This window comes from Carassius carassius, chromosome 22, assembly GCF_963082965.1.
Source record: "Carassius carassius chromosome 22, fCarCar2.1, whole genome shotgun sequence".
Taxonomy (NCBI): Eukaryota; Metazoa; Chordata; class Actinopteri; order Cypriniformes; family Cyprinidae; genus Carassius; species Carassius carassius.
This window is the reverse complement of record NC_081776.1, coordinates 17,181,111-17,208,095: the sequence shown is the minus strand read 5'-3', so window position 1 is coordinate 17,208,095 and position 26,985 is coordinate 17,181,111. Positions and strand designations below refer to the sequence as shown.

The 26,985-nt window shown below is 37.3% G+C and overlaps 2 protein-coding genes across 3 annotated transcripts; both read right to left on the bottom strand.

Annotated features, from left to right (window-relative positions):
* Positions 1-680: 680 nt before the first annotated feature.
* Positions 681-13,834, bottom strand: scyl2 (SCY1 like pseudokinase 2). Of its 2 annotated transcripts, none has more exons than XM_059505505.1 (18): positions 13,703-13,834; positions 10,023-10,218; positions 9,339-9,496; positions 7,346-7,490; positions 6,711-6,860; positions 6,376-6,597; positions 6,008-6,124; positions 5,760-5,885; positions 5,357-5,533; positions 4,432-4,554; positions 4,080-4,193; positions 3,825-3,957; positions 3,580-3,698; positions 3,349-3,449; positions 3,111-3,189; positions 2,916-3,005; positions 2,663-2,782; positions 681-1,371 (listed from the first exon to the last, which is right to left on the bottom strand). In XM_059505505.1, the coding sequence occupies exons 2-18, from the start codon at positions 10,197-10,199 to the stop codon at positions 730-732; spliced, it is 2,793 nt and encodes a 930-aa protein (XP_059361488.1). In that variant the 5' UTR covers positions 10,200-10,218; positions 13,703-13,834; the 3' UTR covers positions 681-729. The 2 variants fall into 2 exon arrangements, with proteins under 2 accessions (XP_059361488.1, XP_059361489.1); XM_059505506.1 differs by lacking the exon at positions 13,703-13,834 and adding an exon at positions 13,598-13,619.
* Positions 13,835-14,144: 310 nt separating this feature from the next.
* LOC132099070 (DEP domain-containing protein 4-like) lies at positions 14,145-19,385 on the bottom strand. The gene is made up of 9 exons (XM_059505504.1): positions 19,173-19,385; positions 18,015-18,414; positions 17,787-17,938; positions 16,941-17,133; positions 16,630-16,856; positions 16,386-16,528; positions 15,449-15,574; positions 15,282-15,360; positions 14,145-15,203 (listed from the first exon to the last, which is right to left on the bottom strand). Exons 1-9 carry the CDS (start codon positions 19,282-19,284, stop codon positions 15,004-15,006), a joined length of 1,632 nt encoding a protein of 543 aa, XP_059361487.1. The 5' UTR covers positions 19,285-19,385; the 3' UTR covers positions 14,145-15,003.
* Positions 19,386-26,985: the final 7,600 nt, after the last annotated feature.

Sequence of the window (26,985 nt, the reverse complement as noted above, 5' to 3'; positions counted from 1 at the left end):
ATTCACACAAAAAAAAAAAATCAGCTAGGTGTTTCATGAATTGAGCTCGTGGATTCTGTTTTACGCAAACTCTTTAAAAACTGACAACAACTCAACCACATCTCAAAACCCAACTACAGTTGTTGTTGTTGTGGTTTTAGCTCCATTACGTTTAGTGCACCTACGATATGAAGACAGTGTTCTTTCTTTAAGATATTCTACCTCAGTGGATCATGTAATCAGAATGAAACTCAATTAATTATAACCAGATACAACATATACACAAAGCACACAAATTATGGACTGCACCAGCTCTTTCTTTACTTATCGTATGATCGCTGACAAGGGAGAACACAACTGAGAGACTTCCTTTTGCGAGACACTATCAACACAACAGCAAATCCTGAGGCCATCGATGATGTTTGTTCTGGTAAAGGAAGTTGACTCATCCAGAGGCGAGGTGAACGTGAGGCTCAAGCAAAAAGGAAATGAAACCAAAACGTGCTTGAGTTGGTTATGCCCAGTTGTTACTCCTTTTGTATGTGAATCTTTTTTCTGGTGCAACTGTTAAGTCAAACGATACAACGAATGCAAGGCTTCCACCGACTGAAGCAGCTTTCAGTAGAAGAGCCCAAGCTTTCTGTAAAAACATTTAAACTCCATGTCCAACCTTCCAACTAAATTTTGACTGTCATCTGCTGATGTCATTTCATTTTGATTCCCACACAATGGGAACGAAAGGCAAATGTTTTACCCGAAGAGGTCCTTGAGATCGTTGTTGACTGAAGCACTTTGCTTCATCATCCCAGTGTTCATTGTTGAAGAGGCCACAGGTTGCGAGAAGTTCTGAGGGTTGAAGAACGGGTTTGCTTGCATTCCAAAACCACCCTGAACTCCCGCCATCCCCATTGGAGTCGCCTGCATGGGTGCAGCCTGGGAAGGTTGTCCTCTACCAAACTGATTGATCCATGGGGAAGGTGCAGTGGCTCCTGGAGCCGTTTTAGGGGCCATTTGGTTCATACTGACTTTAGGTTTGCTAGAAGTGAAGAGGGAGTCTAGGGCTGACATGTCTGTGGGCTTGCTGGGTTGGTTTTGGCACTGGTTCTGGGTGAGGGCACTGAAATTGAGAGTGCTGGTAGTTGTGGCCATGCCTCCATAGAGGCCTGGAGCAGCAGGTCTCATGCCCATTCCCATACCTCCCGCCTGGAATCCCATGGGCGAGTTAAAACCATTGCTGACACCCATAGTGCCCATTCCACCCATAGTGGGTCCAGCTGGGAAGGTAGAGGATATGGTGCCGCCCTGCATGGGCATCGTCCTGGTCCCAGAGTTCAAAGAGAGGGTGTTCACAGATGTCATGGTGTTCAAAAGACTGTTGGTCAGATCCTTGGCCTTGAACAATAAAATCAATAAAAGGTATATGTAAAAAAAAAAAAATCTGAAGTTATAGTATGCACATCCCAGAATCAAAATGAACCCTATTCACAGGCCATAATGACACACTTCCACAGTTAAAGGTTTCATTTTTGTTATTTAATGTACATTTATAGCATTGTACTTTGTGTTCGATAACCTTGGCCTTAAATTACATGAATTAGTTAAAACACTGCTGCAAGACTGTTTTGCCTGAGGGAGTGACAACAAGTTTGACAAAAAAATTAATAGGTGTGTGTGGGCGGTGGTCGGGGTGCGTACGCACTAGTTTTACTAAAAAGAACTGAAAAATATGCAAGCAAATAAAAAACTAAAAGAAAAACATCTACAGACAGTGATTATATAAAAACTGTACATTTGAAGAAAAGATTCAAGTAAACATTTATGACCCTGGAGCACAAAACCAGTCTGAAGTCGCTGCTGGGGTATATTTGTAGTAATAGCCAAAAATACATTGCATGGATCAAAATTATAAATTTTTCTTTTATGCCAAAAATCATTAGGATATTAAGTAACGATCATGTTCCATGAATATATTTTTTACATTTCCTATATTGAAACTTAATTTTCGATTATTAATATGCATTGCTAAGAATTCATTTGGACAACTTTAAAGGCAATTTTCTCAATATTTAGATTCCAGATGTCAGATCCTATTGATCATACATCAATGAAAAACTCATTTATAAATCTCAATTTCTGAAAATTGACCCTTATGACTGGTTTTTGTGGTCCAGGGTCACATATTGTAAAAGATTCCAATATAAAAGCAGTTTCAGAGTATGGGTTGACTGGAATGATTTTTACTTCAGAAACCCTGCTGTTTAACAATAAAGATAATATTTTAACCTACAAAATGTGACTCTCAATTCCCTATAAAGATTCTGTTATCACTAGTTGGAAACACATACAGTCTGTGTGATACATTTAATAGCATATTTTCCTATTTAGAGGTCACAAGTGCACAGGACTCATTGTATTCATGTATTCATGCAATGAGTGAATAACATGGTTCAAGCACAAGGTGCAAAAATGCATGTTATTAATTACATTTAAAATGACATTTTATTACATTTGAAATTTTTTTTCTCAACAGTAATAAGTGGTCTACACTTCTGGTAGATATAAATGACAAACAGTACAAAGTGAACGCTGACGTGAATATGAGAAAATTGAATCTGGTAATGAATTCCATGTGTGACAGTGACAACAGGTTTCCAGTGAGAGCTCTGTACAGTGTATGTGTTACCTGCGTTGTCGTTGTGGCTGGTTTGATGCTCTGTGGAGCCAGCGGCTGCTGGCTTCTTAGTTTAGCCGCCTGTTCCTGCTCTTTAGCCAAACGCTGCTTTTCTTCCAAGGTGAGAGACACCTGAACGTACCACAAACAACAGTTAGCACATCAACCAGGTCTAAAGTCAACAACCATCTAAGCTTCACAAGAAAAAAACACTCAGTTAAGCAATGCAGGGCCAAGATATCATAAACAGTTAAGACGCACTCACTCGTGAGGGTTGTGATGCAGTTGATGAGGAACCGTTCTCTTTACCATTCACACCTGCACTTCCTGAACTGCCACCAAAGATCTCATCGATCTATTAGGAAGCAAAGAAAATCACAATTGCAGTTAATTTCACAGTATGGCCACATTTCTAAGCTGTGGCTTGCTTAGCGGACATTCAGCAAATGTGTTTACTGACATCTCTGACTTGTGTGGCTGGGCTGGGTGTGTTCTTAGCCTCTTCTGATTGGTTCATGTGGTTTGTAATGTTTAAACTCCTAAAAAGGACAGAATACTCATTACTAAAGTCTTAGAATGGGAGCAGCTCAATGCTCATGTGAATGCAAAATAAATAAAACTGAATATTGTTTTATTAATAAAACTGCATTATAAGAAGAAATAAACACGATGAACTGAGAAATAACAAAAAAGGCAACCTTTGCTGCTCTTGCATAGCGTGCAACTGCTCTAATTTGGTCTTATGCTCTGCCTCCAGGCGATTCAGCATTTCCTTGATCACAGCCATGAAAGAGTTAAACTGAAACACATCAGAGACAGTTTAAAATCAGAAACAGTGTGAACAGAATCTATGCAACTGAGCTGAAGTGAATCTGTGGATGAACAAAAACACCCTGAAGTTGATGTGTAAAGTGAATGTGTTTTGTCACCTGGTTAAGGTTAAGGTTGTTATCAATACTAAGTGACACCAGATGTGGTAAACTCTTTCCAGCCAGGTGCTCTTTTGGGATGCCCAGTTTCTTATGGGTGAAAGTGCACTTGTAGATGCCTGAAAAATAGCACATTTTATATATATATGTGTATATATTGAAATTTGTGTAGGAAAGTCTCAGTCATCCACATAAAAATAAATAAAGTGTGACAAAAGAATCAAGTGAAAAGAAAAAAAAATTACCCAGAATGCCCATGAGCACAGCCGTCTCCCTGGATGGAATTTGTTGCAGGAATGGTAGAATTTCATCAATGACGTACCATTTATCCAAGTATTCCAGGATCTTGCCTAGGCACACCAAAGAGTTCACCCTCACCTGAAAAAGGACAGCCAATGGAGAAATGAATCTTCCTTTATAAAAACAAACTTTATAACTCCTTTTCCAAACTGACATTCACTTATGTGACTGGAAAACATAAGAGGCATAAGGACACAAACCGCTAGTGAGGATGTCTTTAAACAGGCAGATTTGATACGAGGGATAAGTGCATTCTTCATAGATGGGTACTCGATTAGATTGGCAAATGTGGGAATGATATTCAGACAAAGTTCCTGTTTAGGAAAACAAAAAACAAAACAAAAAAAAAACTGCTGTTATGCTTTAATATTTTGAAATGTCTGAAATAAATGATTCAGCTATTTGGATGTCAAATTACACTGATGCTTGAAAATACATCAATTAAATGGTACTGAAGATAATTATCAATTGAAATACTAATTAAACTTGGAAATCAAATTAATGTACTACAATTTTTTTTCCCTCATCTAAACAAGTTTATGGTGTGGTCACCTGTATTTGAGTAGAAGGGGCCTCCACTGCTCTGTAAACCATGGGCAGAACACTGTTCTTGATGTCTTCAGGAGGCGTCTTGGTCAAAAGTAGGTCCATCTTTTGTAGAAATATCAGCAGGATCTGGATATACAAAAGAGAATCAAGGAAATCGTTTGATTTCTAAAGACCAACAATATCACCAACATAGTGATATGTATCACTAGAAAAACAGAGAAAGCAAAACAAAACAAAACAAAACACTGCTAAACAAAACAAAAAAATCAATACAAACTTGAAACAAGAAAAAATAAAGCAAAGCTAAATAAAACAAAACAAAAACACTGCTAAACAAAAGAAAAAAAAACTTCAAACAAGAAAAAATAAAGCAAAGCAACATAAAACAAAACAAAAAAACACTGCTAAACAAAAGAAGAAAAAAAACGAGAAAAGAAACAAAAAAAAAAACAAAGCTAAATAAAACAAAACAAAAACAACCAAACATACTCATGAAAACCACATTAAAATATCAGTAGAAACAAACAAGTGCAGCCAAAATACTATAAATATAAACTTATAATATAAATGTAACGATGAAATAAGCCACCACAAAGACAAACGTTCAAACCTCACTCACCATGTTGCTGGCCTGATCGCATGAAAGAGAGAAAGTAATTAAATATTTGAACCTTATGGATTACACAGACATGCGGCAGCCATTGCAAGTCCACAAGACTGCAATTTCACATCAAGTGTGCCATTAATGACAGGGCCAGAAAGGTTAAGTGACAGCTTAGTCCTAGAGTATGTGAGCTAGTATGTAGAGTGGACAACGGAAGGGTTGCTATACTTTTATACCTGACTCTGTGATATTACATAGATAGATTGTACTGCAACAGAACGCTTGGAGTGGGATGAGGGATGGATCAATAGTATGTGTGTGTACCTGTACTGGCTCCTGCTGTTTGAAAACTGGGGTGAGGTCTGGGAGAACGAGGCGGACGTATTCCTCCTTTGTGCACTCCTCAGCGATGAGCAGCACATTTGGAAGGACAAACGGAACCATGTCGGGGTTCACAAACTCAGACGTGAGAGCTGGGAGGATTCTATATATTATCACTCTCTGAGAAGAGAAAAACAGTAGGCATTCAGCTTAGAAATAGAAATATACAGATTAAGTTTTTGCTCGTTTCTCTGGTGCATAAGGTCTACAAAAAAAACTAGATATATAATAATGCCAATCAAATCTCTAGCTAGTTTTTTTGTTAAATGCACTGCAAATTGCAATATATGTTCCATTTCCATTCCACTTTCATGCTGAATTACTTTGTGCACATATTTATTCTTGCCTTGGGCAACTTGGGCAGAACTTTTGGGAGACCTTTGTAGAACTGAGACTTCTGTAAGTTGTCCCGCTGGAAAAGCGAGTCAAAGTACTGAAGGGTCATCGCTCCAACATCATCGAAGAAGGGAATCTGAGCACATATATACAATGAAATGTCAATTTCACTCTCAGTCACAGTTAAGTTAACATCATGTATGGTAATTCTTATTCAGTACAGAGACTGCAATGAAAGATAAAAAAAAAAGGTTTGACCTTTGTCATCTGATCTGCGTCTGGACGCACGTTGGACGTGATGTTGAGCAACATCTTCACATGATCCCTGACCTCCTCTGGGATCTGACTCAATACACCTGGACTTAGATGGCTCAGCTACACACAAGTAGCAAACTCTCATTTGATTAATTCTTAATACTATTCATTTTTAATATCATATATCATCAAGTGTTGAGGCACTGATGGTATTTTGAGGCTTGGGTACTGTATTACTACTATAGCACTAGAAATGGGCAGTACATCTGCCTTAAAATGTAATAGTTAATTCCACAATTGTGTGGAAGGAATAGCCTCACTGTCAGTATAAAACTACTCAATGTATGAAATGCATTGTTTGGACTCTTCACCTGGTCCAGTTGTCGGCTGAAGCTCTTGAATATGTCCTGCTTGTTGACCTGAAAGACGGGTTTGCCGTCATTGAACACGGCGTGGATCAAGACGCCCAGTGAGTACATATCAGAAGCCGCTTCACAGCTGACGGACAGGATGTACTCAGGAGCGACATATTCTGGGTTCGGGAGGCAGAGAGGCGAGAGATTGGGGTCCCACTCTTTACAAACATACTTGGGCTAAAAGACAGGAATACATAGCATCTATGTTACGAGACAGAAGACAACAAGACCGCTCGCTCAAATTGTGTCTGTTCTTTGGGACTTTAGAGACAATAATGCCTGTTTCCAACCTCAGCATCAGACGGGTTACTAGAGGAGATACTGAAGTCAAAGCCCATGATCTTCCAGGCTCCGCTCTTATTCAAGATGATGTTCTCTGGACACAAGTTACCATGAACCATTTTAACCCCACTGTGAAGGAACGACAAACCCTCCGAGACCTGAGAGAGAAAACCAAGAGAGACAAAGATAAAAAAAAAAAAAAGATATTTCATGAGCTACAAAACTAAAACAAAATAGTACATGTTGTTGCACTGCCTTTAAAAAAGTATTTTGTAAAATAATATTTATTAAACTTAATATTTATTTAAACTAATTTTAATATTTAAAAATATAAGTGTATTATAATAAAACATCATGTTAAACATTCGGATGCATTATCTTATGTTGATCTAATATTGATGGTAAATAACCAAAAAACGTTTTCTCTTTTAAAGAAGCAGCTACATTTTAATTATAAAACTGTGTAAGAAATCCACTTTAAATAGGAAATGTATTTGTTAAATTGTATTATATACAAATATTGAGTAAAAATGTGTGCTAGCTGTAGTTTCTCATTTTTCCCTTCACTTTTACATGTGTCTGGGAGGCTCCAGCCCCTCAGTACAAAAGTACCTCTTTTTTAGATGTATAAGAAACGTTTTACCTGCAGTAAGCCGTATTTGGTCTCAACATCGTAGAGTTTGTATTCTTTGATGTCTGTGGGAACAGGACTAGGGAGGTTGTCCCACTGGCCGAGCACATTCGCTAGACTGGCGAACACGGGCTCAGTGCAGAATGCCAGACAGTCTCTAGAGATCAAGAGACAAAGACATCCAGTGAGAAAAGTACTAACCTGGTTGTGTTTGCAACCCTGGAGACATTTCTGAGTCATACTACAGACACACATAGCCGTTTTATGTATATTTCTAGTATTTTTAAAGCTAAAATGTAAAAGAAGAAAGTCTGATGGTCCATTTAAAAAAACAGTGAGCTGCCCACCAAGGCAACATTTTTTGTTTTCCATCACAGGCATGTGTACCGTCATTAATGCAAATGAGAAACTTAATTTTGACCATAATCTAAAGCAGTATCACATGCATACTTACTAAATAAAGCAATCCCAGAATGCACTACACTGAAAATTGTCATGCAAGATGGTGGCTGGAGCACAGAGGTTAAGGAAATTTTGATTTTAGAAATATTTTATCCAGTACAAACACTTTTAATTTTGGTGCTCATTCAAGCATTGAGCTGTCACCACAGCAACATGCTAATTTCAGACTACTGTGAGGCAGGCAACAATGACTGTTGTTTTATCACCAAATTCACTAAAGGAACACTATTGGTGTAGCATGTATGTATGTATAATCAATAAACTGTGTCAAATCAGTCACTTCTAAAGTTTCATGACAGTTAAGGCCTGTTAGCTCCAAGAATGATAATATAGGGATACCTATAGCGATAACTTCATTAACATCCATTATAGTATATAATATATAGGCTTAATGTTTTTTTTTTTCTGCTATGTTGTGACAGAGAGCAAAGGTACTGATTGTTTATATTTCTTATATCATTATGACTTCCATTTCAATAAAGTAATAAATTGCTATAAAATCAAAACCATAAGTCTAACTATGTCTAACTAAGTTATATTCCAAATTTGAAGTTGATATCACAAAAAGCAAGGTTCTTGTGAGATTTTGTTTAGGCGCTATACCAAAAATACCATTTTCATTCAATTAAATTTACTTTTTTTTTAAATTCAATTATGTTTATTTTGGTCCTTACAGACAACTTTTCACAAAATAAAAATAAATAAATGAACATAATTTCCGAAAAAGGTGTAGGCAAATGACTTGCTGTACAAATGTGTACATTTCTGTCACAATATTACTTCTAACACAAAATAGTCACTAAGTATGTAGCCTTTCCAATGATCTGTGTTTTGTCATGATGAGAAAAAGTTCCATGACCAGGATTCTATCAGTCACTGATTTAATATTTTTTTTAAATGCAAAATGGTTTAATTGTATTGATTTGATCATTTGCTTATCTATTTCACTGCAAGTGTAAGACAGCCCACTAACATGCTTTTCTGATTGGCTGTGATTTGTAATCGGTTTTGTTGTGTCTTGTACCTTCGTCACATCCGGGTGTGAACAGACGAACTGCGTGTAACAGAATCTTATCGCATCGTGTTTAGTTAGGATAACATGTAGACTGCAAGACTATATTCTGGAACGAAGCTCAAGTCTGACATCTCCAAAGAGATCCATGTATTATTCTGGAGAGATTTTCCACAGACAAACTGCTGCTTTTGATCTCATGCCTCCACACAGACACATATTGATTGTATTAGAACAAGAGCCAAATGTTAAATAAAGAAAAAGCTCTGAACTTTTTTTTAATCGTGAGTGGATTTTTTGCCACTGAAGCTTCAGAGTCCACTAAAAGAAACTAAATCAAAGTGGATAAGAAATGAAGAGCATTTTCAATGAGGTAATGATAAGACTCTGGATTCGTTCAAAAAGTAATGAGCTGACCTAGAAAACATTTTTGACTAAGCTTCCCAAAATGCTGTCCACGTTGACAGCTCACTAGGTTTTAAAACAGTTTGTGTCGTAGCATGTGTTAATGGGTGTTCGCACTGTGGTCACCTGGACTCCTCCAGTGGGTGCTGAACTGTGAGGAGACGCGGATGTCGTAACCGAGTCAGCTGTTGAACTCCTTTCTTCAGTGAATCAATGATCTGATCCTTCTCAAACTTCTGATAGCGATCAATGATCTTCTTATCGAACACAAAGACTGCCACTTCCTGGGGGAAGCAGAAAACAAATTTGAAGCAGTGTAAAATGTCAATGCCCATACATTCCACAAATTTATTTTTTACAAATATTTGGATTTTTATTTATTTTGAAACAATATCTATACATTCAACAAACAAACAAAAATAATTATATATATATATATATATATATATATATTTTTTTTTTTTTTTACATTATATTATATTTCTGAAAAACTATCTGCAGATTCAACAAACAATACACAGACACTTGTTCAGTGTAAGTGATGCTTCCAATCATTTGCAATTTCAAACAAACCCACATATGTATTAGCCATCGAAATTCTTTTCTCATGGTGACACAAACAGAATAGCACAAAACACATGTATGTGATCAACAAACTCAATATTTTAAAAAAAAGACAATTGCATCATTCAATAAAACTGTGCTGTGCATTTTCTAGGTTGAAACGAAAGACTTCCTCTTTCACGGTAAACAAGTTATCATCATCAAACATGATCATGTCATATTATGTTTGATGCATATGAAAAATACCTGTTTGGTGGATTTTTTGGTGCCGTTGTAGATCCTCCAGCTCATCCCTGGACCCCCGCTGGCGATGTGTCGGCCCACCTCAAACTCCCGCGTCACAGGGTTGCCCATGACAGCACTGGTCATGTCAGCCGTCACCTTGGTCACGGTGCTCTTTAGTTTGTTTAACATGGACTCCATGATTTTACTAACTGTCAACCTGCAACAGGAAGTAAAACCGTATATGAGCTTTATGAATTATTTCATCATGTTGTCATGCTTCTGGTTGGACAAAGACAGCGAGCTGAATACTGGGTACAATACTAGAAACTAATACAATATTTTTGTTAACTGAAAAAAAAGCTGAAGTGAAATAAAATAAATTTGTTTACACTTTTCACTTAGTTTAGGTAGAAGCACTACAACTACTAAAACTTATAATGGAAAATAAATACAAATTTATTAAAAAATTATATATAAAAAAATTATAAATTACTAAACATTTTTCAAATTAAAATGAAGGATAACAACAACAGCTGATTGAAAATATTCAAAACAAGCTTTGTAACAAGTGAATAAAAAAACACTTTTGAGGTGAACTGACTCTTTGAAAATGAAATATCAGTCCATAAAAACAGAAAACAACTCAATGATGACAACCGATTTTAAACCTGATACATTTCTTTATACAGACTAGTAGACTGCTGAAATAAAGTGACAAATTTAGACCTAAATACATCTGAAAATCTGTCAGTGTGGATTTTCAGCAGGATCCAAGTGTCCCGGGCTCAATATAAACCAAGTATTCATGCTGACAGCATCTAACAGAGTTTGCAGGAGACGAGAAATAAGAAAACCACTGTTCTGTCAGCTGCAGATATGACACAGTCACTTGTGATGGTTGCTTTAATTTGGCTCTGGATTTAGTTTGGCTAGGTTCTGAACAGAAAACACACACAAAATTAGAGCTGAAACAACGAATCGATTTAATCGATAAAAATCGATTATTAAAATAGTTGCCAACTAATTTAGTCATCGATTCGTTGCTAAATAACTTTTATTTGCCGTAAGCGGCTCATTTCGTGCATATTTCAAATCTGCGGTGACCAAAGTGTGGCAGTAATGAGCCACCGGAGGTTTTACTCAGCCAGTACAGCAGGAGAAGTAGCGAATAGCCAATAGCTGGTCTCGTTTTATGTCACGTGCTTCCCGAACAGCGTCTCTGCAGCATTTAGCGGGATATGGGAGACTGGGAGTACTTTACTTTGAGCCTTCAAAACAGAAGAGTAACCTGTAAACTCTGCACTACTGAACTGTTTAAGGGGACGTTCACATATCGCGTCTTTTGCGCGCTCAAGTTCGTTATTTCCAACACCGCACCGCATCGAGTTAAAAACATTTCAACTTTTCAGAATGCTGCAAGCGCATCGCGGGTCATGTGACAAGAACTAACCAATCAGCTTCATCCTTTCCCGTAACAACGTTAAAAGCTCAGTCAAGATGAAAGGAACAGCTGATCATAGTTGTATATGGATTTCCATTTTGAAATAAATTTAGTAGCAGAGCTACTGCAAGCGATTTTTTGAGCTGCAAATCCATTTATCCTTTGCTGAAATTTCCGCGTCTTCAAGGAGAGAGCACGTCATGGTTGCTTATCAAAGGCAGACGCCTCAGGGGCGCTTCTGCGCGAGCGCTTTGAAAAGGAGGAGAAAGCGGTGCGCCTAGCGTTTTCCACGCGTTTTTAGGCACGATATGTGAACGGCCCCTAAGACTTTTATTTGTGCAGATTCTCCAGTACAATGTTGTTTGCAAATGTTTAGTCGTAAAAGCTGATAACATTGCTTTTTAACAGTTAACATTTAAAGCTTTACAAACATGTTCTGTGATCAGTTTGTAGTTTACCAGTTCAAAATTCAGTCGTGCAGCCTAATTATGACTGAATGAGAGAGGTAAATGTTTAAAGATATTTGAAATGCACTTTTTTCTAAGTATTCACTGCTCTTTTTCACACAGCAGGTTTTTTGTGTGTGACTGTCCAATTTTTTTTTTTTCTGGACAACCTTCTGATGGATTTCACTTTAAATTGTGAGTTCCATTCAGGTTTCATGTCACTGGCACTTTATTCGAAGGATTGTTTACAATTTCACAGCAAAAGCTATAAAGCTGTTTCCCAGTAAATAATAAAATACAATGCACTGCAATTTTATTCAGTTTTATCCTTATTCTTCGTGAAAATATGTTCTGAAAGATTCCTTAAGCTTTGTTCGGGATGTGAAACTACTTTAGGAGCTCTAAGGACTGCCATGGTGAAAACATTTGATATCTCCTTGTGAAATTTGCTAGAGTATGGGTCAGTGTTCTGATTGCAGAAGAGTTCGACAAAGGATTACTAACACAATAAAACAACTCCAGGTATATTTTTGATTAGGATATGACAATGCAAAATGGTTAAAATGTCTTAAAAATCTATGCTGAAGGATAAAGACCATTTATTAATAATTTACTTGGGGAAAAAATGGGAAAAACTAAAATATAAGTACATAAACCGATTAATCGATTAATCGTAAAAATAATCGACAGATTAATCGATTATCAAAATAATCGTTAGTTGCAGCCCTACACAAAACAAAATAATAACATAAAAACTAAGTAAAAAAAACTGTTTGTTTGTTTTTTCTGACCAACTTCTGCATAATAAAAGATAAATCAACATCTATTATTACTAATATTATACTTACACACCCCTACATTAACAGCCATTAAAAAAGTGAAACAAAAACAAAACACTTTAAGGCATAAAATAACAATAACAAAAAAAACATATATATATTTTTTTAAATGATGATACTAATAATAACTTTAAAAATAAATAATAATGAAATAAAAATGAAAGCTCTAAATACATTAATAACTAAAATTACATTTATGGTTAAGCTTTAGGACATTACAGTGTAATTACACAAATGAATCCTGGTAATAACTAACAACGTACATAACTAAAAACTAAAAGTATATCAATTATACTAAAATAAGTCTGACTATTAGTAGAGATTACTAAAGTACAGTATCACCACACATATAAAAAAATAGATATAGACTGAAATTAAACATTAAATACTAAACATCAGGGCATCATAAGAGCCTGAATTATTATGAATATGTGTAATTTTACTGATATATAATTGTATTATTGTGATTCTTGTGTTTAATCTCTGTGATTGTTGGACGGAGTGGCGTCAGAAGAAAGGGTGTGTGAGGTATGAAATATTAATATTTTCAATGAATGAGCGCCTGACAGGTTGAGACTGAACGAAACAAGTCAACAAGACTCTATTCAACACGCCAGCTTTTTCCTTTGACACCAAACAAGAACCTACAGAAATGTGTCTTGAATTATATATGATGCCTAAAAATCTGTCCAAGGTAGACAGTCAGTAGGTTTAGAGACACAGCCAGAGACAATAGCTAGCGATGTAAACATGTTTCACAAAGCAACAAATCCTCAAAGTGTTACTTACGTATCGAATATCTATGAGAAATTCGCTAAAACCGAAACATATTATTACCTTCAAGGTGTAATAATAAAACACTGAGCTAACAGGCTAATGCTAATGAAGTGAAGCGTCGCTACACAGAAGTGATCAATAACCGCCAGAGTTTCTGGATCAGTGTCCAGATCATAAACACGGAGACTTCAGCCTTACCTTTACACTAGAGGAGCTGACAGTGAGACTGAGTGAATAAGAGCAGGATATAGACAGTAACAAAACCGTCAGCAGTGCTGGTGGCTAACAGCCTCCATAACACTTCATCAAAACACCTGAGAGATTCCGCGATGTGTGACCAATCGAGGATAAAAGTCCTTCTTTTCAAAATATCTTCTATAGACGGAATCACCTTCACCTCTCATCTTTTGCTGAGATTTATTTGATTCTGTGATATTCTATTTTGCACGCAAATACCGTATGTCATTATAATAATAAAGCTATTATTAAAGCTGCCTTTCAAAATCTTACATTCCCTTTACCTAATACCTAGTACCGGTAGACAGATTTTCTTGAAATCGATCCCTCTGTAGCTTTCATAAATATTAAAATAATAATAAAAAAATAGTTGTAAGAAACAAGAGTCAGAATGTGAGTTTTGAATGCATTTTAATAAGTTTAAAATATCAGAGAATTAAAGTGCACCTAAAAAACTTCAATCAAATCTAATGCAATTACAATAATTAGTCAATGTACCAATATGCAATTCAATTTCTTTTCAATTAATAATTAATAAATACCATTAATATGGAACACTATAATTAATCCAGTGCATTCATGCATTTGTGGAGTTAAAATAATTGCAGCTATTAAACTTCCCTTTGTCTTTCTGAATAATAATGCCTTATACATACGTGGTAACACCATACTATGCTACATTTTTCAATACAAATCCACTTGAAAATCAGAAGTACAGTAAAATCACAGAGTACAGTAATATATGAGGTCAGTATTAATTGAAATAATTTGTGCTTCAGTCATTGCCAAAAAAAAAAATATAATAAGTGATCCTTTCATCTGAAAATAGCATAATTTGAAATCTCTACCTTTAAGGCAAAGATATCCATTTCTCAATTTCAAGTGCAGCTAAAACTATTTCTAATAGCTTTGAAAAACCTGAGCAAATCACACAATTCAAGTAATTCTACACAGAGATGTTCAAGATGATGCTGCCTTTTCAAAGCTCATGAAAACAGCATATTTACTAACCTGATGAAGTCTATGTAGTGTACAGAGGTTTCTTGATTATATTAATACTTCTAACAATTACAATACTTCTAATAAATCAGAGTCTAATTGCAAATGAAGTCATCTCCCTACAAACACAGTCCTGTAAATTTAGTAACAATTTTCTAATCTCTATAATTGATGAAGCCACTCAACCCCATAACCCAGATTAATAAAACACGTTCAGTGCTAACTTTCACGACTGTTTTTTTTAATCCAGTGTTCATCGCTTTCTAGAATGCAGTAAAGAAGTGCTGGAGGAAAATCCCTGGGTGATGTTTCCGGAAGTGTTTGGCCAGTCGTCTCTTCTGTTTGACCGTCAGACCGTCACTGTGAGAGACATGATGCATTAACTGCTTTAAACTATCAAGAGTGGCCTTATCTTTGTTGTCCTCGTACTGCTGGAGCGACACCTGCTGGCAGAAAGTGAATACTGCAAAAGCAAAAAAGAAGATGTTAAATCGAATCGATTTGGAAATCAGTTTTAAAAGGAGATTGAGAGTGAACTTACATGTTACATTATCTAGATCTCTTCCTTGCTGCAAGGTTTGTAGTGTCTTCCTCACAGCCTCAATTAATGATGACGGTGTCTGGATATATGAAAGAAAAATGTTTAATATTCTGTGAGTTGCATATAACTTGTAGAAAAGACCATGTAGAAGTAGAAAAGGTACGTACCTTAAAGAGTTGTGTGTGATTATCCATGAGGAACAGCAGCAGGCGCTCAGACTGGACACGAGTCATTTCTTTGCTCTGGATCACAGCCTTCACAAACGTCTTGCTAACCAAAGCCCGGTTCTCAATCTGTTTCAACACAACTGTAAGGAGCTGCTGCATTTACATTATTCATTTACACATTTTTTCCTAAATTCAATCATGTCAAAAAGAAAAAAAAAAAACTTTCCAAGCCATGAATTACATTTACAGCTATTAGAAACGTCAAGTACAACATATTTCTTTCTTAATTATACTTTTATTCAGCAAGGATGAATCAAAACGATCAAAGGTGACAGAAAAATCTTACATTGTTACAGGGAAAATTCTATTTCAAATAAATGCAACTGTATATTCCTTAAAGTATCCAGGAAAAAAATGGTTTTCACTGATTTTCAACTCTGATAATGCTAAGAAAGATGTTTCTTGAGCAGCAAATCAGCATATCAGATTAATTTCTGAAGGATCATGTGACATTTTATAATATATAAAAATAGAAAACTTCTTACTGTAAAAGTTCATAATATTACTGATTTTACTGTATTTTTATCAAATATATGCAACCTTCGTAAGCCTGAGAGACTTTTGCACGGAATGTATAATAATAATTAACACATAATTACTGATTGTGTACAATAATCAGTAATGTATTCCAAACATAATGTGTTGGCTTTTAAAAAATATTAAAGGATCAATTCAATTCTGATAGTTCACTTAAAATGTTTGTGTAAATATATACATTTATAAAAGATTCCTAAATTGATTAGAGGAGAAATTGATCAGAGAACTGTATTTATCTTTAACTACTGTATTTCTATGCTGACACAAAAAAACTAATAACATCCACTGTTTCACCAAAAAATTCAAATAATTTCTTTATACACACAGAACTGTTGTTTACCTGCTTGTGCAGTCTGAAAGCTTCATTATCCGCAGCAGCTGCCATGAAACCCAACAGTCTGCGTAACTGGTCTCTGTTTGTGGACTCCAGCAGCTGCAGACAGAGCTGAGCTGCTCTCAGAGCATCCTCACCTCTCCCACAATCTAATGAAGAACACACATCATTCTACAGAACAAACAGCCACCAACACAAATGATTTCAAGCATCTTTAGCATCCCATAAGCCCACTGGCTTTTACATTTACCCAAAAGATTTAGGATTCCAGTCTGGATGTCCGTGTAGCGGCCTAACAGTAGTGGAGGTCTCTCGGGGCTGTTGTAATATTTGGCGATGGTGTCGAACAGCAGTCTCTTGTGCTTCTCCTCCCCGGACGCTGCATTCTGCTGGACGAGCTGCTCACTGGCAACAACGATTAACTGATCTGGGAACAGATCGAGACAGTCCACTGCCGCCTTCAGCCAAGAGTCCAACCTTCAAAGAGAGAAATGACACAGAGGTGAACCCACACAGCAACCATGGATCTGAATGTGCTGGTATCGAGTGCTGTGCACTGACTCAGGCAGGCTGAGACTTTCTGACACTTCACGCTCCACGCAGGTGTTGGAGATGACCAGGTCACTATGGTCGCGCAGAGACGAGCGCAGGGGCTCCAGTTTGGCAGGTGAGGTCAGAATAGAGTCTAGCATAGAGATCTCCACCACCTGTAGCAACTGAAGTAACGCCTGCTGCCTCCAAACGTCCCGTACCACTGAGACAAACACAAGAAGAGAAGAACTAGTAAAGGCTGGTCACAAATGGCACCTTCTTGAATCCTTCTGCACTGTTGTCTAATGGTTTGTCAATGGCTAAAACTCATCCTGTAAATAGAACAAAAATAATAAAAATTATATCTTCTTAAGTGTTATATTTTGAGTTATATATATATATATATATATATATATATATATATATATATATATATATATATATATAGTATTTAACTCTATTAGACCACAATAGACTACATCAGAATCGAGGGAAACAACATTAGGCCCCTTTAGACTTCATCAGACTCTATCTGTTCCAAACTATTTAGATCTCATCAGAGAGCAAATCAGACTCCGTTAGACCACAATAGACTACCTCAGAAATCCTAAAAATCCATTACAAACACATCAGACTCCGTTTGAACCTCTTTAGACCCATTTAGATGTCATCAGACTCCATTAAACCACAAAAGACTACATCAGAACCCTAAAAACAGCTATTGTGTTGCCCTGTGATGTAATTTAATAAGCCCAACTCCTAAACTTATTTACTATATTAACACAATGGGGAAAGTGTATTTAGTATGTTCAAAATGATTCAAATGGAAAGGCAGAACTTCTCTTCATTAAAAATCAAAATGATGTGTAGTTTTACCTTTTTTTGAGAGGAAGCTGTTGGAAATTGCAGCACGATTTAAATCAGAGGGCAAAGATGGGTGCAGGTTTATATTCTTCAGTAGTCTCTCCACTCTTCTGTCTGATGATCCAAGAACCAAGGGGTTGGAGATGGTCTGCATTTCTCCAAACCTACAAAGATACAACATACAACCTTAAGTTCTGCAAAATAAACTTTTGGATGTACCAATGATGCAAATGTAATTACCTCAAAGTGGTCTTCCTCTTCCCAGTTTGTTTGTCTGGAGTCTGGTTCTCAGTGTAGGTCTTTTTGGTCGATCCGTCCAGGAAGCGGTAGAGGCTGCAGCTGGAGTCCTCAAAGGTCATTTCCTTGTCTCGTCTGAAGAGCTTCATACCGATGGGTTCGAACACTCTAGACTCCATTAAGGCCTGGCAGAGCCTGGCAGCTTTGAGACGGGACACTTCGCTTGAGCAGAAGTAGATGTTCTGCATGAGGTGGCTCAGAACTACATCCACCGCTTCAGAGCCGCTGAAGCAGTCGTGATGGACGCGGAGGTGCTGTCTGTGGGGTCGGAGCTCCACCTGCGTCCGCAGAGCCTCAATGATGTTCTGCCACAGCTGAGTGGCCCTGAAGGGCCCAGAGAAACCTGACATGCATCAGGACAAAATCAGAGAGTCTTCAAAACACCATTTTACAACCATCTGATACACTGCTGTACATTTATGTAAAACATTATAATAAACCCTAAAACCTTTTTTTTTTTAAGTGAGAAAATTTGTTTTGGAGTCAGATCATTTCATGTATGGATGGGAAATTTTCCATTTATCATTTCCATGATCATTAAAGTGTACTATTATTTCAAATCCACTTAATATATTGTATACACTAAACTTTGTTTTTACTTTACTATTATTTTTAATGTAAAACGTATCCAATATTCTGCTAGATTTAAGCTAATTCGAGTCTCCAAACACAGAAGACCATCCATAAACACCGAGCTGGCAGAGAGACAGTGTTATGAAGTGTATTTTTAATGTAGTTATTTCACACTATATTGTATTTTGTTAAACATCTGCATTACCAATAAATATTCAACTCGTTAGGTCACCACAGAAACTATATTTGACCAGTTAACACAAAAGGGACTCGGTTCATTTACATTCAAATAAATAAGCTATATTAAAACTTGTAGTTTAATCCGATACACTGAATGACCATACTCACAAATAAAACATAAGAAACAACGAAAAGCACAGTAAAACAAACGAGCTCAACTGAAAAAACTGATCAGGATCCTGATTCATTTGGCGTAACTCGTTATCAAACTAGCTGAAACATTCAGTTAACTAACAAAATACACTGTATATATAAACATACGTGCGTCACAAAACCATCTGTTTGTACCTGACAGTTGTTTATTCTCTCTAAAACAGGTTTGACTGTTCAGTCTTCTGAAGCGCGGAGTCAAATCCACCGCCATCACAGCACCGGAAATGGCGTCACACGGCATGCCCATCCTGTGACACACATCAGTACGACTGTGGTCTGATCTGAGATCAGCCGCAGCTCTGTGAGACTGAACTCGTGTTGTGCGAGCTGTTTGAATGAATCTGATCCTAGAACCCTATTACGTGTGTACGCACCCATTTACAACGCAGTTAGAATTTACGAGGAAAGTGGAAAAATAACACGATAACGCCCACCAAGCCTAAGAATATGAACGAAGATTAAAATCGTATATAATTGAATAATTCAATATTAAATGTAAATGTATTAATAATTTACACGCTAAAGTTATTAAAATGACTATCAGTATTATTTACACTGCGGAATGCATTCATCATCTACTAGTTTACATATGCGGAAGAGAAGGACGGAAAAAAAGTAGAGAGATTAATTTATTTTCCATATTACGTGGGATTTTAGTTTTTTATGCACCTTCGTTTCCACACTAGTGAGATTTGAGATGGTGAAAGTGTTGCGGTGTCTTCGACTAAACATTATTCACCATCTACACTGTTTAAACTGTCTCACTCTCATCAACTATTAAGATATATTTTAAGATATTGTACGTTTCGCGTCCCCACTCTCGGGCGTGACGTCACGGAGGGACACTCCTCGCGACAAGTGTAGACAAGATGGCGCGCGCTAATGTGCCACAGAAGTAACCAGCGCCAGCTTGACGAAGAATCAGGTTAGTGAAATATCATTGATTTCAAACCGCGTTCACGCCGGCGGCGGAAGTCAATCACGATCGGTCTGTTTCAATCGCCCAGTACCTCAGCCTCAATCACTGCTGTGTGGTTTTAGCATTAGCGCACTAGCATCTAACTTTCCTCTATGGCAAGCTGATTATAGACACTAAACTAGCCGAGCCGCTCTGAGCTCAGACACTAACGTGCTTGGCTCTTTGAAACTAGATAGATGAAGAAGGAGGTTAGCATCTAGCATCATTCACCCTTCGCGCGCCTAAACACCTTCAAAGTCAAACTGATAGTTTTTAACTAGTTGAATGAGATTAACATGCTTGTCCATCCTCGGTTAATTACAGTCCCAGACTTGAATTCGAGTAAAACCATTAACGATAAACACAAGCCGTTGCTGTGCGTTAACAACTTCTACAAAGCCATTTACGATAGCGATGTGATATTCGCGTATTTTTAGCCTCCTAAACAAGGCTAATGTCAACAAATGTGTATTTCTCGAAAAACTGCTAGTTTGTTTCTGTTAAATACACGTGGGGCCAGAGAGAGCGGGGTGTTGTTGTTGTTTTTTTCTAGTGACACACAACCAGGCGTCTTTGGAGCCAAATAAGGGACATAGGTTTGCTTAAGCCGGGTTGTTTACATGCTAAGCTAATTACTTGCTGATGTTTACAGACTTTAAATTGATGTCTTGGTTTACAGGTATTCTTTAAAGCATCATGGTGCTGTCGTTTTTTGTGGACACAGCACCATGTTAAATGTCTAAAAACCTGGCAGGCTATGGCATGTAAATACTGTGGTACATACATTTGGAGTGACGAATAAATACCATGTTATTTGAATGTGATAGTTCAGTGTTGCGATGTGTCCATATGGTAATTACATTTGGTTATGTACAATGGTAGTGGTCATGGTATTTCTTTTGATATAACCTTTGTGTGCGTGATACTGTGCATGTATGTATATGTGTTTATATTGGACATACCATTAAACTCTTTGAATTGCTTTGAAGTACATGAATACAGTATCACTCCGTATCATTTGTACTTCACCCTACCATGGTATTACGGTGTTGGAGAAGTACAGAGATTGTTTAACTCTTATTGTGTCTGTGTGTGAGCTGGCAGGATTAGATTCTTCCTCCAATAGTATTTGCTCAACCGTGTTCTTGCGCAATCGTTTTATGAACTATTTTTAATATATCCTCTCATGCACACTGTGTGTATTTCATTGTTCATTTGATAAGGGATTGCTGTTTCACAAATCCCTGAATACACCGTAAACAATCAGAATCAGAATCAGAAAGAGCTTTATTGCCAAGTATGCTTGCGCATACAAGGAATTTGTTTTAGTGACATAAGCTTCCAGTACACAGAGACAACAACACACAGACAAAAAAAAAAACACACACACACTACAAAAAGGAGAATTACAAATTGGCAAATAAATAAGTGTATAAACAATTGTGCTATAAATGATAATGGAATAGGATTGAGTGAGATGCAGGAATGTTCTAGGATGGAGGGTTAACAAATAAATATAAGGATATTGCACATTTATAAGCATAATTGGGGAGCATTTAACTGTTCATTAGGTAGATTGCCTGGGGGAAGAAACTATTCTTGTGCCTTGCTGTTCTGGTATTTGCGGCTCTGAGGTGCCGGCCAGATGGTAAAAGTTCAAAGATGGGGTGACTTGGATGTGAGGGATCCAGAGTGATTTTCTGAGCCCTTTTCCTCACTCTGGATGTATACAGTTCTTGAAGGGTGGGCAGAGGAGCACCAATAATCCTTTCGGCAGTCCGAACAGTTCTTTGTAGTCTTCTGATGTCTGATTTTGTAGCTGAGCCAAACCAGACAGTTATTGAAGTACACAGGACTGACTCAATGACGGCTGAGTAGAACTGTTTCAGCAGCTCCTGTGGCAGGTTAAACTTCCTCAGCTGGCGAAGGAAGTACAACTTTTGTTGGGCTTTTTTCACAATGGAGTCAATGTGATTGTCCCACTTCAGGTCCTGAGAGATGGTGGTTCCCAGGAATCTGAATGACTCCACTGCAGCCACAGTGCTGTTCATGATGGTGAGTAGGGAAAGTGCAGGGGGGTTTCTCCTAAAGTCCACAATCATCTCCACTGTTTTGAGCGTGTTCAGCTCCAGGTTGTTAAGACTGCACCAGACAGCCAGCTGCTCAACCTCCTGTCTGTAAGCAGACTCGTCACCGTCCTGGATGAGGCCGATGACTATAGTGTCGTCTGCAAACTTCAGGAGCTTGACAGAGGGGTCTTTAGAGGTGCAGTCGTTGGTGTACAGGGAGAAGAGCAGAGGGGAGAGAACACATCCCTGAGGGGCACCAGTGTTGGTGGAGCAGCTGTTTGACATGAATTTCCCCAGTCTCACTAACTGTTGCCTATCTGTCAGAAAGCTGGTGATCCACTGACAGATAGAGCTAGGAACAGAGAGCTGGGTCAGTTTGGTCTGGAGGGTTGTTGGGATGATGGTGTTGAAAGCCGAACTAAAGTCCACAAACAGGATCCTCACATAAGTCCCTGTTTTGTCCAGATGTTGCAGGATGAAGTGCAATCCCATGTTGATTGCATCATCCACTGACCTGTTTGCTCGGTAAGCAAACTGCAGGGGGTCCAGTAAGGGTCCAGTGATGTCCTTCAGATAAGCCAGAACCAGTTTTTCAAACGACTTCATGACGACAGACGTTAGAGCCACAGGTCTGTAGTCGTTAAGTCCTGTTATCTTGGGTTTCTTTGGAATGGGGATTATGGTGGAGCGTTTGAAGCAGGAAGGCACTTCACACAACTCCAGGGATCTGTTGAAGATCTGTGAAAAGATGGGGGCCAGCTGGTCAGCACAGATTTTCAGACAGGCTGGTGTAACGCCATCTGGGCCTGGTGCTTTTCTTCTTTTGTTTTTCTTGAAGACCTGGCGCACATCATCTTCACAGATTTGAAGAGCAGGAGGTATGGAGAAGGGGATTGCAGGTGTTAATGGTTGTGTAGGGAGATGGTCAGAGTGGGTGTTGGGGGTTTCAAATCTACAATAAAACTCATTCAGGTCGTTAGCAAGTCGTTGATTAGCCTCAGTGCAAGGGGATGGTGTCTTGTAGTTTGTGATGGCTCTCAGTCCTCTCCACACTGAAGTTGAGTCGTTGGAAGTAAACTGGTCTTCCAACTTTTTAGCGTAGGTCTTTTTAGCCGCTCTAATCTCTTTGTTCAGTGTGTTCCTGGCCTGATTGTACAAGACCCTGTCCCCATTTCTGTAGGCATCCTCTTTGGCCTGATGAAGGTGTCTGAGTTTTACTGTAAACTAGGGATGCACCGAATATTCGGCCACCGAAAATTTTCGACCGAAAATGGCCAAAAAGTGCATTTGAAACGAAAGACTTCCTCTTTCACGGTAAACAAGTTATCATCATCAAACATGATCATGTCATATTATGTTTGATGCATATGAAAAATACCTGTTTGGTGGATTTTTTGGTGCCGTTGTAGATCCTCCAGCTCATCCCTGGACCCCCGCTGGCGATGTGTCGGCCCACCTCAAACTCCCGCGTCACAGGGTTGCCCATGACAGCACTGGTCATGTCAGCCGTCACCTTGGTCACGGTGCTCTTTAGTTTGTTTAACATGGACTCCATGATTTTACTAACTGTCAACCTGCAACAGGAAGTAAAACCGTATATGAGCTTTATGAATTATTTCATCATGTTGTCATGCTTCTGGTTGGACAAAGACAGCGAGCTGAATACTGGGTACAATACTAGAAACTAATACAATATTTTTGTTAACTGAAAAAAAAGCTGAAGTGAAATAAAATAAATTTGTTTACACTTTTCACTTAGTTTAGGTAGAAGCACTACAACTACTAAAACTTATAATGGAAAATAAATACAAATTTATTAAAAAATTATATATAAAAAAATTATAAATTACTAAACATTTTTCAAATTAAAATGAAGGATAACAACAACAGCTGATTGAAAATATTCAAAACAAGCTTTGTAACAAGTGAATAAAAAAACACTTTTGAGGTGAACTGACTCTTTGAAAATGAAATATCAGTCCATAAAAACAGAAAACAACTCAATGATGACAACCGATTTTAAACCTGATACATTTCTTTATACAGACTAGTAGACTGCTGAAATAAAGTGACAAATTTAGACCTAAATACATCTGAAAATCTGTCAGTGTGGATTTTCAGCAGGATCCAAGTGTCCCGGGCTCAATATAAACCAAGTATTCATGCTGACAGCATCTAACAGAGTTTGCAGGAGACGAGAAATAAGAAAACCACTGTTCTGTCAGCTGCAGATATGACACAGTCACTTGTGATGGTTGCTTTAATTTGGCTCTGGATTTAGTTTGGCTAGGTTCTGAACAGAAAACACACACAAAATTAGAGCTGAAACAACGAATCGATTTAATCGATAAAAATCGATTATTAAAATAGTTGCCAACTAATTTAGTCATCGATTCGTTGCTAAATAACTTTTATTTGCCGTAAGCGGCTCATTTCGTGCATATTTCAAATCTGCGGTGACCAAAGTGTGGCAGTAATGAGCCACCGGAGGTTTTACTCAGCCAGTACAGCAGGAGAAGTAGCGAATAGCCAATAGCTGGTCTCGTTTTATGTCACGTGCTTCCCGAACAGCGTCTCTGCAGCATTTAGCGGGATATGGGAGACTGGGAGTACTTTACTTTGAGCCTTCAAAACAGAAGAGTAACCTGTAAACTCTGCACTACTGAACTGTTTAAGGGGACGTTCACATATCGCGTCTTTTGCGCGCTCAAGTTCGTTATTTCCAACACCGCACCGCATCGAGTTAAAAACATTTCAACTTTTCAGAATGCTGCAAGCGCATCGCGGGTCATGTGACAAGAACTAACCAATCAGCTTCATCCTTTCCCGTAACAACGTTAAAAGCTCAGTCAAGATGAAAGGAACAGCTGATCATAGTTGTATATGGATTTCCATTTTGAAATAAATTTAGTAGCAGAGCTACTGCAAGCGATTTTTTGAGCTGCAAATCCATTTATCCTTTGCTGAAATTTCCGCGTCTTCAAGGAGAGAGCACGTCATGGTTGCTTATCAAAGGCAGACGCCTCAGGGGCGCTTCTGCGCGAGCGCTTTGAAAAGGAGGAGAAAGCGGTGCGCCTAGCGTTTTCCACGCGTTTTTAGGCACGATATGTGAACGGCCCCTAAGACTTTTATTTGTGCAGATTCTCCAGTACAATGTTGTTTGCAAATGTTTAGTCGTAAAAGCTGATAACATTGCTTTTTAACAGTTAACATTTAAAGCTTTACAAACATGTTCTGTGATCAGTTTGTAGTTTACCAGTTCAAAATTCAGTCGTGCAGCCTAATTATGACTGAATGAGAGAGGTAAATGTTTAAAGATATTTGAAATGCACTTTTTTCTAAGTATTCACTGCTCTTTTTCACACAGCAGGTTTTTTGTGTGTGACTGTCCAATTTTTTTTTTTTCTGGACAACCTTCTGATGGATTTCACTTTAAATTGTGAGTTCCATTCAGGTTTCATGTCACTGGCACTTTATTCGAAGGATTGTTTACAATTTCACAGCAAAAGCTATAAAGCTGTTTCCCAGTAAATAATAAAATACAATGCACTGCAATTTTATTCAGTTTTATCCTTATTCTTCGTGAAAATATGTTCTGAAAGATTCCTTAAGCTTTGTTCGGGATGTGAAACTACTTTAGGAGCTCTAAGGACTGCCATGGTGAAAACATTTGATATCTCCTTGTGAAATTTGCTAGAGTATGGGTCAGTGTTCTGATTGCAGAAGAGTTCGACAAAGGATTACTAACACAATAAAACAACTCCAGGTATATTTTTGATTAGGATATGACAATGCAAAATGGTTAAAATGTCTTAAAAATCTATGCTGAAGGATAAAGACCATTTATTAATAATTTACTTGGGGAAAAAATGGGAAAAACTAAAATATAAGTACATAAACCGATTAATCGATTAATCGTAAAAATAATCGACAGATTAATCGATTATCAAAATAATCGTTAGTTGCAGCCCTACACAAAACAAAATAATAACATAAAAACTAAGTAAAAAAAACTGTTTGTTTGTTTTTTCTGACCAACTTCTGCATAATAAAAGATAAATCAACATCTATTATTACTAATATTATACTTACACACCCCTACATTAACAGCCATTAAAAAAGTGAAACAAAAACAAAACACTTTAAGGCATAAAATAACAATAACAAAAAAAACATATATATATTTTTTTAAATGATGATACTAATAATAACTTTAAAAATAAATAATAATGAAATAAAAATGAAAGCTCTAAATACATTAATAACTAAAATTACATTTATGGTTAAGCTTTAGGACATTACAGTGTAATTACACAAATGAATCCTGGTAATAACTAACAACGTACATAACTAAAAACTAAAAGTATATCAATTATACTAAAATAAGTCTGACTATTAGTAGAGATTACTAAAGTACAGTATCACCACACATATAAAAAAATAGATATAGACTGAAATTAAACATTAAATACTAAACATCAGGGCATCATAAGAGCCTGAATTATTATGAATATGTGTAATTTTACTGATATATAATTGTATTATTGTGATTCTTGTGTTTAATCTCTGTGATTGTTGGACGGAGTGGCGTCAGAAGAAAGGGTGTGTGAGGTATGAAATATTAATATTTTCAATGAATGAGCGCCTGACAGGTTGAGACTGAACGAAACAAGTCAACAAGACTCTATTCAACACGCCAGCTTTTTCCTTTGACACCAAACAAGAACCTACAGAAATGTGTCTTGAATTATATATGATGCCTAAAAATCTGTCCAAGGTAGACAGTCAGTAGGTTTAGAGACACAGCCAGAGACAATAGCTAGCGATGTAAACATGTTTCACAAAGCAACAAATCCTCAAAGTGTTACTTACGTATCGAATATCTATGAGAAATTCGCTAAAACCGAAACATATTATTACC